The 16,613-nt window shown below is 35.0% G+C and overlaps 1 protein-coding gene across 2 annotated transcripts; it reads right to left on the bottom strand.

The window, feature by feature from the left end:
- Positions 1 to 6,876: 6,876 nt before the first annotated feature.
- Positions 6,877 to 15,830, bottom strand: LOC149580527 (protein DEHYDRATION-INDUCED 19 homolog 4-like). 2 transcript variants are annotated; one of them, XM_089791702.1, is made up of 6 exons: positions 15,746 to 15,830; positions 12,857 to 12,999; positions 11,006 to 11,084; positions 10,567 to 10,765; positions 9,739 to 9,829; positions 9,509 to 9,605 (listed from the first exon to the last, which is right to left on the bottom strand). In XM_089791702.1, the coding sequence occupies exons 1-5, from the start codon at positions 15,807 to 15,809 to the stop codon at positions 9,739 to 9,741; spliced, it is 576 nt and encodes a 191-aa protein (XP_089647828.1). In that variant the 5' UTR covers positions 15,810 to 15,830; the 3' UTR covers positions 9,509 to 9,605. The 2 variants fall into 2 exon arrangements, with proteins under 2 accessions (XP_089647820.1, XP_089647828.1); XM_089791694.1 differs by lacking the exons at positions 9,509 to 9,605; positions 9,739 to 9,829 and adding an exon at positions 6,877 to 7,421 and having other exon boundaries at positions 10,567 to 10,766; positions 11,007 to 11,084.
- Between the last annotated feature and the right edge of the window lie 783 nt (positions 15,831 to 16,613).

Genomic DNA, 16,613 nt, shown 5'->3' on the forward strand with positions numbered 1-16,613 from the left:
TTTCTTCAATTGAGATTACTAATTTTTTCTTTTAGTATGGAATTATTGTTAGTCACTCATCTGATTATTTCCCACAAGGAAATGGGCAAGCTGAGTCTAGTAATAAGAATTTGATAAATATTATTAAGAAGCTGGTCTAAGACAATCAAAAGACTTGGCACAAGAAAATTCATGAGGCACTGTGGGCAGACAAGGTGACACCTAAAAAGGCAATTGGTATATCTGTTTTTCAATTAGTGTATGGGGTTGAAGCTAATCCACCATTACCCTTAGAATTGGTTGCAAACAAACTCACAACAATGATCAAAGATGATATCTACAAAGATGGTCTAGAGAAGAGAATTTTGTATCTGAGCAAACTTGAAGAGGAAAGAAAAGAAATGGTGGATCACATCACACAACATCAGATGCAGGTGAAGGATCTATTTGATAAGAAGGCTAGACCATAGAAATTCATGGTAGGAGACAGTGTGTTACTCTAGGATAAGCGAAGTGCTCCAAAACGTATGCATAAGAAGTTTGACACCTTGTGGAAATGTCCATTCAGAATTCATCAAGAATTTGAGAATAATTCTTTCAAATTGGCTTATGAAGATGGTGAAGTACTACCCTTGACCTTCAACGGTCAAGATCTAAAGCTTTATCAAATTGCAAATTGAGAACAGGTAACCCTAGTATTGTATTATACTTACGTTTAGTTTCTTTTCATGTTTCCTAGTTAGTCTCCTTTCCTTCCCTTTTTTTTTTTCCTGTTCTTTTCCTCATTTTTGTTTTGTTGTGTTGTCACCTTTTATCTTCTTTGCAAAACTAGAGATTTTGAGTTCCTTGCTTGAGTATGCTCTACCCAAGTCCCTAGTTGTTGCCCCACTTTTCATCCTGCACCCATTTTGCAAAGTGGAAAAGTTCTTGTGTCTTAGTTTGGTCTAGGTATGTCTAAGTCTAGTCTTTCCTCCTTAGGTGAAAAGATTCCCCATCGAATTTCCCATCTTTCCCTTCTCTTGCATTTCATAGCCGGGTGGGTTTCTCCTTGATGTCATATGGGTAGCTTAGTACCTAATTCAATGGAGATTCTTGTGTTTCATAAAGATGTTCACAAAGTTATTTTCAAGGATGGACTTGTTCGTGGCTTATTATGGTTTACATGTGAAAAAAATGAAGCTTGCGGAGAATTAAACGTTGCCTTCTCCTTGGCAAATTTTTGACCCGTGAAGGTGATTTTCGACAAAGGTTGATAAATGTGGCTTGTGGATTAAAGCAAGAAGAGAATGAGATTTTCTATGGATAAGCCTTATTTTCATCATGTAGTATTCTACCTTGGACAACATCTGGGATTCATCATGGTGCTCAGAATCACCTTAAGTAGAAAACTCTAAATTGACTTCTCCACAGTGGGCTTTTGACTCATGAAGTCAATTTTCCGCTAAAGGCATTTGTAAAGGAAAAAATGAAGAAGTGGGCCCTCTTTTGATCCCTGCAGTCCTTTTGTGGTTTTCTAAACTCAGAGAAAAAGCTAACCCAAAAGTTGGAAGGTAAATAAAGCTTGAGCGGAAAATTGAAGATCGTCTTCTCCTCGGCGGGTTTTCAACCCATGAAAGTGATTTTCCGCATTCATGAAGAAATCGACTATGTAAGAAAATTGGGTTCACAAATTGCACATAAGACACCTTAAGATGACAATGGAAACAAGCTAATCACAGTTGGAAAAGTGTAGTGAGCAGAATCTGGCTAAGCGGATATTTCCTTAGAAAGTACTCTATTCTCAATTCTCCAGAACTAGGTGAAAAATGGGAAGGTGAGTATGTAATAAAGGAAAGTTACCGTTGGGCCAACGGAAATAGTGAAAAGACATGGAAAATTCTGTTAGAAATTCTCGCATTTACTAATCCAATGGATTTATCCTTTATTTCATTTGTGTGGCGTGGATCTCGAAGATTAACAAGTGAATTAGGATTTCTATATAGAGAGAAACATAACAGTTTTTCAAATTACCACTTTTTTTTGAACTATTATGTTGTTGACTTGCACAACATTTTCAAATCTTTTATACTTGCAAATTCTATCCTTTGCGCTTCCTTCAAGTTCAAAGTTTTGATTCACTTCTACCTCAGATAAAATGGCAACCAATTTTTTTGGGTTTGATGGACTTAATGGGATCAAATCCACATTGTAGAGTTTCACAGATACCTCACTCTGCTTCTATGACATGCAAGATTTTCAAAGGAGGCTGAGATCGGAGCTAATTCACCCTATAACCAAGAAGCTTCAAGGAAGTGGTTTAGTGGAAGTAGCTGGGTTTTCGGTGGCATTTCAAGCTTCTAAATTAATTATTGAATGCATAAATCACTACAACCTAAATACTAGACAAATTTTACTACCTAATCATACAGTTCTAATCTCTATTGATAGGAAAACTGTGGCAAATTGCCTCCGAGTTCCAGAACGGGAAGAATTCTCTGAGTTGATAGTAGGAGGGGTAATGTATGAGTTCTCCTTGAAGAAAATGGTGTGGAGAAAAGAAATTATGAGGTCCTGGTTCCAAAAGCCGTGAGGTGCTAAGAGGAAGGTTCCCAAAACTCTATTTGGCACTGATCTCAAGCTTGAGATCATAGACATTCTGGTTCTCTTGCACAAATTGAAAGGTGAGGTAGAAGCACTTAATTTTGTTGAATAGTATTTCTTTCTGGTACAAATTATCTGTTCAGATACATAGTATGTTGATTGGGCCTATGAGGTAAGCGAGCATCTATCTAGAGCCCTTAGCGTCGCAAAGTTTTACAACACTTTTTACATGTCTTCTTTCCTAATTTATATGTTAGATTCTCTACAATTGTGGCCAGGCCTTCCCAAAATAGAGAACTTCCCTGATGATGTGAAAAGCTATGAATTCTATCAATGCTTACAATTGTAGAATAGCTGCAGAATATGTCAAAGTTAATGATGCATTTACAATGAGAATTTGCAGGGAACTCCAAGGATGCCCAAAGAGGAGGTTTAGCCCAGAGGCAATGGCAGCCATTAGTCAATTTGGTAGCTATTTTATCCAGTTCTCATCCTTTTCATATTTGCATCTTGTAGCTTTCGACATATTTCCTTTAAAGTTGCCTAGGTATCCAAGTGATATGATTGGGCTGATAGAGATCGTGAGGCAGGCAATCCAAGTGAATGTGTTGAGTGCAAGCTTGAAGAAGAAAGGGTATGAATTGCCTATGAAGGTTGGGGCTTACAGTTGCAAGTCTTGATCTGGTGCAAAAAATATGCTCAAAGAATTCGAGACTAAATATCAATTAGAAGCATATGAGGTTGTAAGACCTATGTTTAACCTGAATGGGTATTCAAGAGATGTGTTGTAGATTGGAAGCATAATCAAACATATTAGCACTATCGAAGATTATTGTGCAAACTGTAGAGATGAGCTCAAAAGCAGAGATCGTGCTTTTGCTAGGCTCACAATAGAGCAAATCAAAATATACAGTATCAACTTTGATGTAGAAGGCTTGGAAGATGATGGTCAAATATGTATAGCAATACATATTTAACTAAGTTAAGGGGGATTCCTATCAGTTCAGAGTCATATGTAGATGTTGAGGAGAGTTTTGATATCATGATGGCCAGAATTATCAAGAGAACTAGGAAATGGGTTGAATGGACAACCAAGAGGAGTCAAAGTAAAGGTCCAGCCACTCAAGCTTCTCCAACAACTGCAACACCTTCCTCATCTCAAAGTGCTACACTAGGGATAACAATAGTTGCTACTCAAGGGCCAGCTCAACCATCAGGTGGAGGTGATCAACCTCTAGACAAGAATGTCCTCATTGCCAAGACCTGTCATGATGGTTCCCTCCCAGTCATTGGAACCCAAACTAGCACTGAAGAAAAGAAGATGGAAGAGCCAAAGGATAGCACAGCCATCTCAATTCCATTCCCCCATGTTACACCACTTCCATCACCTCATGTTTCCCCAATCCCTTCTCCCCATACTACTCCAATTCCCTTTCCTCATCAGTCCCGTTCCACCAGCAAGTGCTACACTTTTGCAACCAAGTGGCTCTTCAATATAGATAGTAGACTTAGGGGATGGAAAAAACAATAGTAGTGAGTCTATTGAGTCTAACGAAGCAACAAAGAAAACTCCAGAAGTGGATAAAGGTCAAAGTTCTTCTAAACTCATCTCCCAAGATCCGAAGAATCCTTTCTCTTCGACTGTTGTGATAGCCACTCCAACCAAGAGAAAGATGTTTAGTATAGAATCACTCAGGACAGCCTCCAAGGTGATAGGCACTGACTCTTGGTTGGAAGATACTCTAGAGAGAAAAAGGAAAAGGAAAGATGAAAGCACTTTTGCTAAGGATACTGTATCTCTCGCAATCCACTCTGGATCTGCATTGACAAGAGTAAAGAAGCAGAAAACCTTGTCCATACTTGGGCAAGATCCAAAAATAGGTCACTTGATAATGGAGATCACAAAGCCCGAAAAAGGAGGGTGGATTGACGACATGACAGCTGAATATTTTACTTTGCACTTTGTGGATCTTGGAGAAGCAAATGCATGACACCAAAGTTGGCTTATGGAAGTCAACCAATGAGGTGATCGAGGGGTAGCTAGAAAGTCTAAAATTGCCTAAGACCAAAATGAAGGCTAAGATAGAAGAATTAAATAAGTTCATCATGCAGTTAGACACTCCAAAAGTAGCCATCTCTAGAGTATCAATGACTAAAAATCCTACTGCTGCTAAAGTTTAGGCCCTCATCTCTCAACTCCAAGAAGATAGACATTTTGGTCAAATTGGTAAGGAATGGATTGAGAAGCTTAAATCAGAAGGAGCCGCTATTGTGGAGCAGATTGGTAATGTTATCTTAAGGTTGGAAACAGAAAAAAATAACATTATATCAAATAGCAATACTCTGGCTGAAGAAAGGGTGAAGTGTGATAATTGCATCTCCCTCTTGAAGATGATCATCCAAATGAAGGCCAAGGAAACAGTTGAAGCAAAAATCTTGCCAAAGGGAGATGAACCTCTATTTGAGTGGCTTCAAAGCATGCAATTTAAGACTGAGATGATCCAGTCTGCACAGAAAAGGCTTAAAGAAGAGGATAAAGTGAAGAAGATGCAAGACAGGGGATTTGAACTTATGAAGGGACTTCATACAGATTCTCAGACTAGCGACCAGGGAAAAGAACTTATTGAAATCAATGTCATGGAGAACTTTTTTAGATTTCTGGATAGTTTGTATGATATGTCTTCCCATAGTCAAGACAAGGTTGCTGGACTACAGGGACTTAGTGGATGCATACACGTGGCCAAAGAGGAACTGCCAAATCAATTAAATGCTATGAAAGAGTTGGCTAGAGAGTGTTCTAAATGGCTCTTAAGGTATACCAATATCCACGTGCCTAGGCATGAAGAGCTCATCCCGATCATAGTTGTTGCCAAAGTCTACGAAGCAAAAGCAGAAAAGGGGAAGAAGTCAAAGTGATTCACATTCTACCTTTTCTTTTGTTTTCTTTTGTAATTATTGAAACGTGGTAAATTGGTGCCTTGCCATTTGTCAATTTTGAGAAGATGAACTAATTGAACTTCCATTGTAATAGTCATCTCAAAATTGCATATGTATGAGATTGAAAGATTAATGAAAGGTCGTCGAATTTTTTGTGTGAAGTACTTTTTGTTGCAGAGACAATTGAATGATATTTTATATCAATTATTTTCTGTTCCAGTTTTTGTTTGATTTAGTCTTATGTTTTCTCTTTTGTTTGAGTCGAAACAAGGAAAGAACAGAGTTTCACTCCCTTATTTTGAAGCAACGAATGAATGTGATAGGTAGTGTCATGGTTCGCTCAAAGAGAGATTCCTTCAGCACTCTTCGTTTGTTAATTGCATTTTAGATTCATATTAACTTAGCACTAACTTAGCTCTGTACTAGTTATTACTCAAGCTTTGTGAATTCATCAAATGTGTGGATTCGTAAACTTGTTTAGAAATTCAAAAATTTAGATTTCCCTGAGTTAGATTCTATTTAAGTCTAACTTGGTTCTACCTCTTCTGTTCTCAGATCAAGAACATATCCCGAATTAGTTTGGGAGAAAAACATAATTGATTGCAAATCTATTATAGAAAGCTGTACCTACCAATTCAGAGAGAAGCCAATTTATCCACAAGTGGCTTTTCAACTGTTTGTAACCAGATATTGTTCCAAGTTTGGGCACTCAAGAGTTATAATTTACCTTCAATCAAAAACATTAATGCACAATATGTGCAAAATTAAACTGGAAGTATTCTGCCATCATATTTGAATGTAGTTTTGCCATCACATCATCATATTTGAATCGGGTTTTGTTGGTCAGATATTAAAATTTTACTTATTTTGTTTTTAGGATTGCTCATATGCGCACCCCAAAGAGCACGTATTTTCCTCGACCCTTGGTGGTGTGGTTAGGTTCAGAATTTGATAACTTGATAACGTTGGATTCTTACCTTGAATGAAAACAACCATCTGACGTGGGACTAAGGCTCAAAGCACCTTCGGGCTTATTTAAAGCCCAAAGAAGTGTGTGCATTTACGTAAAAGATTGCTATTTGTTCGTAAAAAGCCCATCATAAAGTTTTATCAAGGACATTTGTATAAGCCAAGTTACAAAGAAAGCATGTATGGTACGCAGCTGTCCTATACTTTCTAGGTACTTAGTAGTTTCCTATCGATTGTTTTGATTAATATATTTCTTATTGAAAGATGTTTCTTATGGGTTTTAAGAATTACCAACGTAAAGAATTTGATTTTCTAACATTTTATGGCAAATCCATCTTTTGACAGTTTTCACTCACAAGGAAATATGATGCAGCAAACCAACAGAGAAAATCAAATCCAGAGCACCGGTGATGTATGAAAACTTTCCTCTGATAATAGTTGTTCATAATTACAACAGTAACAGAATTGAGATGCTTCAGAGAAACGTCTGCTTCTTACTAAACTGATGCTATTTGCTAAGCTCAGTGAGCAATAGACATATCCGATAGATGCATCTGGTAGCAGGTATAATCGTACCACTACATGTCAGTAACTCTGCAGGTTCTCTGAATTGAGAGAGCTCTCAATTTGTAAAAGCAACCTAAGCATTTTATGCCTATTATACCCAGCATAATGCCTAATTAGGCTCTTACAATCAATTGTAATTGCAGCCAATCTAAAAATGGACTTTGTCACTGCTTCATTCTGCATAATCATCAAATTTCAAGCAGCTAAATTCCTGTCACCATCCAATAAGGATCATCATTTTGTAGAATTTTGTGCGTTAAAACTCATCAGGAAGAATAATAGACAACATAAGTTGCTGCATGAAGGCAGCTCGTTGCATCCCCTCTTCAAGCATTTGCTTTGATTCCTCATCAGGCACAGGCACAGGCACAGGCACAGATGAATCGGCACTGCAAAAATGACAAAAAAGAACCCATCAATGAAAACGCTGGGAAACCTTTGAGCATGCCTAGTTGCCCATTGCAAAAATTATCCAGAAAGTTAAATTCTTACATGACAGAAAAATTTTACTATTCACATATTAAGGCTGCAAAAACATGCAGGAAAACTTCAAGTCAGTCAGAACAGTATTCAAAACCCTATGCAGGACAATGGCTTATGGGTACAGGAATATCTAGCACCCGCAAGATAAAATGCTATATCAAATTTGCATTACAATCAGCCATGCATAGGGACAAAAATAATCACTGTGGGGTCATTCATTCAGTGGCCATATCCTTAAATGATGTAGTAATTAACAGAAATGGAGAATAGAATTTTTATTAAAAATTACACCAATTTCATTTTTATGACATGCATATAAGGAATTCATACTCAATAACAGAGTCACTCTCAAGTAAAATCAAGCAATATTTCTCATTCAAAATGGTCAATGCAGCAACATATTTCAGCTAATCATTTTGATTCCAAGTTCCAAATGAACCAGAAAATTTGATGCCATGAAGCCGATTGGCAATTTCGTTCCAATTGTTTTCATACGTTCTTAACATCCTCTGTTTAACAAAGCAGACAGATCATAGGCTATTCCAAGACGGGTGCTATTCCGAGACAGGTGTTCTACACTCCAAAAATTAAATAGTTTAAGAATAGTAAGAAATAAAGTCAAAATTCTCACTACCATCTCTCACTTCTACCCCAAGATTTCTAGGTATCTTCCCTAAAAGCTAGGTGTAAGGTGATTAATCTGTTAGCTCTGTGAACATATTTTGACATCACTTAAGATCATTTTGAGTATGCCATTAATAATTTACATAAATGCAACTTCATCACAGAATACATCGCACACCCTAACCCCATCCCCCATGCCACCCAATAAATCCTTTTAGTTATCAAAACCAGGCAAAGGTGATTTTTTTGTTGTCTCTAAGAATGTAACTAGACATCACTTAACTAAGATCAATTTAATTATGAATTTAGCAATTCCTGTACAAACTACTATAAACAAATTCTCTCTGAGCTCAAGCTATTTCTCTTATGTTAGACCTGTACAGAAGCACTAGTAAGCTCTCCCTGAGATATTATGCAATAAGACATGAAATTTTACTGTTGAAAGATAATATATTACTCCATCAAAATGCTAAAATTAATAATTTCAGGTTCTTTTAAATGCAACTAAAATCTGTGGTCTGTTAAATTGCATACCATTGTTTCAAATAGAGAAGCCATTCAGTGCTATTTTAACCTTATTCAATATCAATGCTTCATATTATATATAACTCATAGTACTCCAAATGTAGCTGGATAAGTAAAGCTCTGTCTACTCCCTAATTCAATCATGAGGTTGAGATCTAGGGTAACAGACAGAAATAAATCTTCTGGTGGGCTTCGACGACGGGTCTCATATGCCAAATGGGTGCATATGTTTGCCCAGACCTACTATAGCCTATATATTTCTATTTCAGAGGAGACTTTACATGTCTACTTGCAATTTAATAAATACCGAACACGGAGACTCACTATGGGCTCATTCTAGTGACTTCATGCTTGAAACTGGAAAATATTCAATAAAGTAAGCAGAGGGTTTGATGACACTATGTAAAACCAATTACTGAACCGATTAATGACTCTATGACGGATGAAATCTTGCTGAATAGCAAATTTGAAGCTAGAATAAGAAATGCTTTGTCCACTGTATTCATTAAAATAACATGTAATAGCATATCTCACTAATAAAGATACCATTATGCTGATAATTAAATGCCATAGACATGTTGGAAGCTAACAGATAAGAAACAATAAAAGCTCATTCTAGCCAATTTCATAAGTAATGATCGAACATTTTGGTGCTCATCTGACATTGTGTTAATTCAGTACATTATCGTAGAGATTTGATCAAATACAACTTAAGCAAAGCATGTATTCTGACAGGTTTCTTGAGCAAGTACAATTAAGTATCAATTGACATGTCAGCACTGCAACAGTTAATCCTCATCAGAAGCCAAAAATCAAAGAAGAGGTAGAAAGAAGAGGTACCCACAATCCTTCAGAGAAATACATGGAAAAGATTTCAGCTCAGCTCTTCCAAAGGTAGAAATTACATGCCCGCTAAATAAGTTGCTTTAAGCTATTAGGTCCTGAAGAAAGCAGAAGGGAATCAAACAAAACAGCACACTGCCTAAGTCTCAACGATGTGAGACTGGTAACTTAAACCGAAAAAGTACTTTGTCCGTAAATCAAACAATTAATGCCACTTTTATTACCCAGTACCTAAAAATAAAAATGTAGGATTGCTACTTTAAATCCGAAAATGACCAAGCCAATTTCGAAGCTTTCACAGCTGATATTTTGCCCCTTCAATCTGTAGGACATATGCTAGATGTGAAGAAAGGAACTATTAACAATCAATATCTTTAGCCCTATAATCACAAATGTAGATTCAAATATGTAAAGCCATAAACACGTACAAAAAGTCAAGCGGAGGGCACTTATCACTGACATGTACTGCAGAAAAAATTGATTAGATTCACTGATGTTCCAAGTATTTCCATCACCTTGCTAGGTGTGTAATATTTAGTGGAGTTGTGTGTAATATTTAGTGGAGTTCATGTTTACTTCAAATAACATAAAAATTAAAGAGAAGGAATATAATTCAACAATCATAAGAGCTCGAGTGATCAATTTCATCTTCTCTTCCCCTAAACAACAAGAATTGCTGATTTAATTAATCAATAAGAATGCATCAGATGGTTAATGTTGAGAGATCAAATTTTGTAGAAAAAAAACAAAAACAAAGCCACTACAAGATAAACCTAGCAATATGAAGTCATAAAAGGAAGTCAAAGCTTAATATATACATAAATAATTTTCCCAGGCAAATTTCTGATTGTAAATAGAAAGATTCAAAACACAAAATTTATAAATGTACACTTAAGAGAAGATAACTTGCAATCAGATGGCTGGAAATTAAATTTGGTTTAAAAATTATAAATGCATGATTGCAATGAGTTGGTAATATGTTATAAGGAATAAGAAAATGTCAATGGTGCATAAGGAATTAATGTTGGCAAACAACTATAAGAAAATCTTGCAATATACCTGACTGTTTTCTGTGTATCAGAATATTCCTTTGCTGAAACTTCCTCTGTGGTAGAACATGTATTTTGGTGTTCATGTGTATCCACAGAAGGCAAACCACAAATGAAAGATGAAAGTAAAGGGTCTGCTGAAGCAATTGAGGCATCTGGATGTAAGCTAGACTGTACTCCACCTTTAGCATATTTCCTTCTGCGCTGTGTGTGCTTTGTGGTTAAGGAATAGTTAAATTGTGACACATCCAGCTTCACTTATAAATTTTATCCAGAACCTGCACTCTTAATTAGTATTGAGATATACATGACCAAAACAAAGACATGGATAGTTGGCAATAAATATTACCCGTCTAGGTGAAGGTAGAAACAAGAAGATTTATTAAGCCAATTAATATAATGTGTTCTATTTATCTTAATTTATGCTATGAAAAATGAATCAGAGGATATCTTGAACAAGTGGCTGTGCTGCCCAGTAATATGCCCAACAATATCCATCCCAATAGTTGTGCTGCAGACAGGGCATGCCTGCATAAATTCAAAAGTGAAATAAGGGGTAGAAACAGTGTCTAGTCAATTACATCAATATACAAACATAATTACACTAAATCATAGCATAAGAAAAAGTACAGTTACATAAAACAGATGGCAAAGAGTATTGCTATAAAGAAGTGAAACAGGAGTGGCCAGAAGAGTCAGATTCTGCACTGTATATGAAATTTGAATACTGTCTTCAAGCTCAAACATATTTGGGAAAAAATGGAAAATGAAAAGCTTGAGAAAGATATTTAACCATTCGAAGAAAGGAATAATATATAAATGCTTCTAAATACGGTTCTAGTCTCCATATTTCATATGGAAAGGTTCTATTCTCCATGCTTGGGAGTGGACTGAAAGAATGGCAATTAAATGAATTTACAGTTAGGATGTAAAGTTCCAATAAGAAAAATCTGCATTTTAAGTAAAATCAAACCTCTAGGGAGACCAAAGTGTTGATTGGGTTGTTGTCTACTGATAAATTTACTAGACTGGTCTACAGCATTCTAGAGTAAGGTTAGGCCCCAAGACATATTAAAGCACTGAGGTTGCACATATTTTGGGATCCTTTCAGTGGAGTCTTGGAAACTATACCATTACTTCCCATTTGACAATCGCTTCAAGAAGCAATCCGATGAAAGTGAGGTAGGATATAGGGCTCACAGCCCAAGTTACCAAATCTACACTGCAACATTTATATCAACCAATCTGATATTAAAAGAGAAGCAAAAAAATGGCTATTTGATCAACAAAAACAGCCTAAATAGCAAATGATACATTAGAAACATGTGAGGGTAAAATTCTGTCATAGCTTATTTCAGAATAACAAAATAATATATTTGATAGTATGACAAAAATATATGAACTACCATTTCGATACTTTTTTGAATGTTCTTTCTAATTTGGTACCTTGTTTACAAAGAAAGAAGATTGCTCAGATGTAAAACAATTTATAATAAAAGCAGACAATACATTTTTTTACTTCCTTGCAAGACTTGTGATTAGCATGAATGGCAAACCACAAGGAAAGTTTGAATGAACAAATGCCTTTCAATATTGATGAACATTGACTTATTGAAATTGCACTGTACCCATCGTATCAGAGAAAATTTATCAAGTTTCAACATGAACTCCAAAGAGTTTTCTGGCTTCATCAACAAAACGGGACATATATTGACATCTGCTGCCTAATTTAAACTAGGAAACAAATTTATTCATTAAATTAACTAATCATCTAAACTTTGATCTGGTATATCCTTGAAGAGAGGAATCTAGAGGAAACTTAAAATGTTGGAAGCAAAAACATATTATAGTGGTATTCAGAGAAATCATGCTATATTTACATGTGATAATCTCATTTTTAATAGATAAATTATCATTTTATAATGCCGTATAAAACTACACATGACATTTGCTAAATAGTTGAAAGATCACAAATACTTTTTGTGATTCTCTAAAGGAAAACTACTCTGTTTAGAAATGCACTATTATAGACTGTAGAGTATTTCCTTTTAGACTTGCAAAACAAATTCCAAGCGTAGAAATAGACAACTATATCCTGTTCTCAGATTTATCTCTAACAATCTGCTGAAACTTTCTTAAGTATGAAAAGCAAGGTACGCACTATACTTTGCTGTGAAAGAAATAGGTTGGAGAGGTCTTAAATGGGTTTTTGGTTCAAGTGAAATTATTCAATGACTTATAAGAAACCATACCATGGCAATCATAACGCAAAAAAAACAATAATTTTACCATCTTCTTACCACATTTACGGTTTCATGGCAGTGCTCATCCTCAACATGGCAACAGAGGGATGCTATATCGAAATCTTGATAACAATATGGGCAAAGGAAGTTTAAGTGTGTGGTATCTTCTCCCTCTGCATCATCCATGCAAAAGTATTGATCTGTATAATACAGAAGAACCATTTGATTATGAAATTATGAGAATAGAATTCAAAAAAGTTACAAACAAAGCCAATGATGTTCATTAAGGACATTTCAGATCAGCAACCAACTCAACTCCTTTCAAATACAGTATGGCATATCGAAGCAGCTCACACGCAGTGTACTTTTATTTTCGTCAGTATAGATTAACAAACAGAAACTACCATGAATCCTTCAGACAAAAGTAGCATAGTTATCTTCTTTGTTTATTGCATGGTTAGGTAGATAAATCTTTCCTAAGTGAAAACAGAAATAATATTAAATGTAAACAAAAGTATTGTTTATGATTTGACAATATATAGCCTTGAACAAAATTACTGCTTGTAACTATTAAAGGAATGCTCACAAAAACAAAGCCCTAACATACAACAGAATATATATTAAAATATTCTTACAGTTGATTAGCACAGGGAACTATAATGGATTTCACGTACCATATAACCTTTAGGGAGCTAATATGTGAATCACCGAATGCTCACTAGGCAGACACCTAAGTTAGAAGTGGCATTAATCACTAAACACAAACGAGCTGTTCAATAAGTTGCCCTTCCATAGCTTATGAAACTGTGAAAAAATAGCAGTCATGTGAGATGGATTAAGGATTTGGTTTTGCTGCTGTGTTGTGACAATTTAGTTAACGAAGCCATCTCCAAACACAAAGCTTGAAATCTACTGAACCACAACCATGACATATTTACTAAAGAGATATTGCCAGCATCGAGAGGAAAGAATATGAGATACTGCTCCAAACATGTAGAGATCAATTACCAGCATAGACAGCAAATCAGTCATTTTTACTATGCGTAATTTCTCTTTAGAATATGCTTTTCAATTTTCTTTAAGTTTATCATGATTTTTGATAAAATACTGATGAATTTTTATATTGTAGTTGAAATTAAATGATTTTAAAATTTGAACTCTTAATTACTAAATATACAATTTGCTTTAATCAGTATTATGAAAGATCACCAAGAAGAAGTTAGAACTGTTAATAAATTTATCTTTTTCCTCAGCAAGGAACATTCTCAAAAAAGTTTCAAGGAATACATTGAGCCATGGATAAGGTCTCAAACAAAGCCTTTAAAACTGAAGAAAAGAAAAAGGTAGTCAAGTTTAACTAAGCATAGGCAGAAATCAATTCATTTTTTTCTTTTAAGAAATTAACAATTCCTTATAGTTTTCCCTTCCTAAAATTGATGTTTATTTAGTCATAATGATATTAGCAGCCTGTACCAAAATCCAAATTTCCTAGAACTGATTTAGGTGAACTCTGGACAATTGGAATCATAACTCTAAGTCAAAGTCTAAAATCATTGAGAATACTTATGGATCTGTATAGCTACAAAATTAGTAATTTTACAAAATTTTCTTTTGATTAGATCATTAATCTCTCTACTTTTTCTGGGGAACCCTAATGAAAATGCCAGCACACAAAAGAAAGCCTAAAAAACTAATAAATTTTTAACAAAGTTATGTGACTAATTGAGAATGCAGAGCAACGCCTTATTAAAAACCTTGATTTTTTAAAAACAAAATTTCCATCCGATATAGAAAAAAAACGCAGGTTATCTGAAAAAGTAGTAGTATTTTTATCAGAAAACAAAAAGACTCGGAAAAATTGAAAATAAATAACAAAATAAAATCTTAAATATAAAATTTTTGGGGAGGATTTCTGAATCTTTGTGAATAACTTTTCTTATAGATGTTCTGCAACTTTGACACTCTTTAAAAGGTTTAACTTCTAGAGATTTTCGAGTAAATGACGAGGCTTCCAATTTCATGGGCTATTCTGAAAAAATAATACTACAACTTTGTGAATGTTAAGCCAGAGCCTTCCAAATCTGAAAGCTTCAGCTTTCTCCATAATTAATAACAACACTTCAAATTTTCTATGGCAATTCATCCGTAAGTGTCTACAAAATGCTTTAAAAAGAGTTCAAATATTTCCAGCTTTTCTCAAAGATTTATTTTTAGAACACAAGCCCAATCTAAGAAAGAAACATTTCGAGATGGTTTTCAAATGAATGGGTAACAAGACCCCAACTTTCCAGAGTTTCCGTGGAAAATTTCTGCGACTTTGCCAGAATGCAAGCCAGTGCTTTAGAATACGAAAACATCTTGAGTTTGTTTCTAACTAACGAGCGACTTCAAATTTCTGGAATTTTAGATTTATCTCAAGAGAATGACAAGAGTTCATTTTGGTGGAGTTCTTCAAGAAGATTCCCGTAACAATTTCAGATAGGACGATATAGCCTAAAAGAACTGAATTTTTCGAATCTTCTTTTCTAGAAATAACAACGCTCCGAACTCCTGAAACTCATACAAAACCTTCCTGCTAACAAAGACCTTTGCAAAACTAAGATTTTGTAATTAGTTTATCTTATTGTCAATAACAAGCCCCAGATGTCCCGTAAGTGCAAGTCAGAAGCTTACAAAAACCTGAAAACTTCAGAAATTTTGAAAACAACAAGACAGGCTCCAAATTTTCAGACTTCTTCCGGAAATTTTCACAATGCATGGCAGAAACTCGAGAAAACCAAAAGGAATTGGAAAACTTTGCTGATTTCTTAGCGCACAAGCCAAAACACTAAAAAGTTCGAAAAAGTCTTAAAAGCTCTTTCCCAGTATCACAGAACAAAAAGCCACAGCCTTGTAAATTTCTACAAATTCAAACTATTTCCAAGCCAGAGAAGTGAATCCGAATACCTGGGAATGCAGAGGCATTGCGCCTGGCGGCAGTGACGCGCGAAGCCCAGAATTCGGGGTCCATGATGATAAATGTCCTGTGAACAATTTAGATTCCTCTGCAATAAATATATAAATACCCTCAAATTTAGGGGTCTCTTAAGAATAGATAAAAATCTGCGAATGTTGTTATCACAATCTCCACAGAAATCAAAGGTGAGATGTGAGGATTTAGTGTTGAGACAAAATTTGTTTTGAGGAGGAATGAATGGTTGGAAGGGGTATTTAAGTCCTTCGGCGGAACCTTCTTTTTCCTCTTTCTTTCTCTTTCTTTTGAATGGGCAAACCTCACCGTTGTTTTTAATTTTTTCTTTCCTTTGTAGAATCTTCACATGGGGGTGAAGTGGAGGACCACTGAAATCCGAAGGACGTAAAATAAAGTGGGGGCGTGAGGAAAGTGGTAGGATAGTGCAACAACGCACTTGGATGTGAAGTATCACAAGTATCTGACATGTCCCTTTTATTTTATTTTTTTTAATCATAAGTTGTTATAGACAAATATTAAAAAGGAATCGGAGAAAGATATAAAAGTTTTCTCTATGTTTATTTTAAATGGTACACGTGTTGTTTACATTGAAATGATATTTTTATTGTTGTTTTTGTTTTTTATTTGTTTTTTTTAATCAATTGAGATATATTGAGATGTGTGAATGTTTATTGTTGATTTATGGAAAGAAGTGAAGAAAGTTTTATACTAGCATTTGTACTTAGAAGATGGGGACGTGATTTTAATATGAAAAAAAAAAAATAGTTAATAATAATTAAAATACTTTACAATTAATTCTAATAATTTTAATTTTAATTTATAATTTCATAAAAATATATTTTA

The sequence above is a fragment of the Cupressus sempervirens genome, chromosome 1 (assembly GCF_028749045.1).
Source record: "Cupressus sempervirens isolate cs-2001-9-10 chromosome 1, ASM2874904v1, whole genome shotgun sequence".
Taxonomy (NCBI): domain Eukaryota; kingdom Viridiplantae; phylum Streptophyta; class Pinopsida; order Cupressales; family Cupressaceae; genus Cupressus; species Cupressus sempervirens.

What these genes read in the sequence shown, in the direction of transcription:
- LOC149580527 (XM_089791694.1), bottom strand. Translation starts at nt 15,809, where the DNA reads ATGGACCCCGAATTCTGGGCTTCGCGCGTCACTGCCGCCAGGCGCAAT. An exon ending in GCCATGAAACCGTAAATGTG is followed by an intron (nt 11,085 to 12,856) that starts GTAAGAAGATGG and finishes GAATTTATGCAG; the next exon opens with GCATGCCCTGTCTGCAGCAC. An exon ending in AGCACAGCCACTTGTTCAAG is followed by an intron (nt 10,767 to 11,006) that starts ATATCCTCTGAT and finishes ACCACAAAGCAC; the next exon opens with ACACAGCGCAGAAGGAAATA.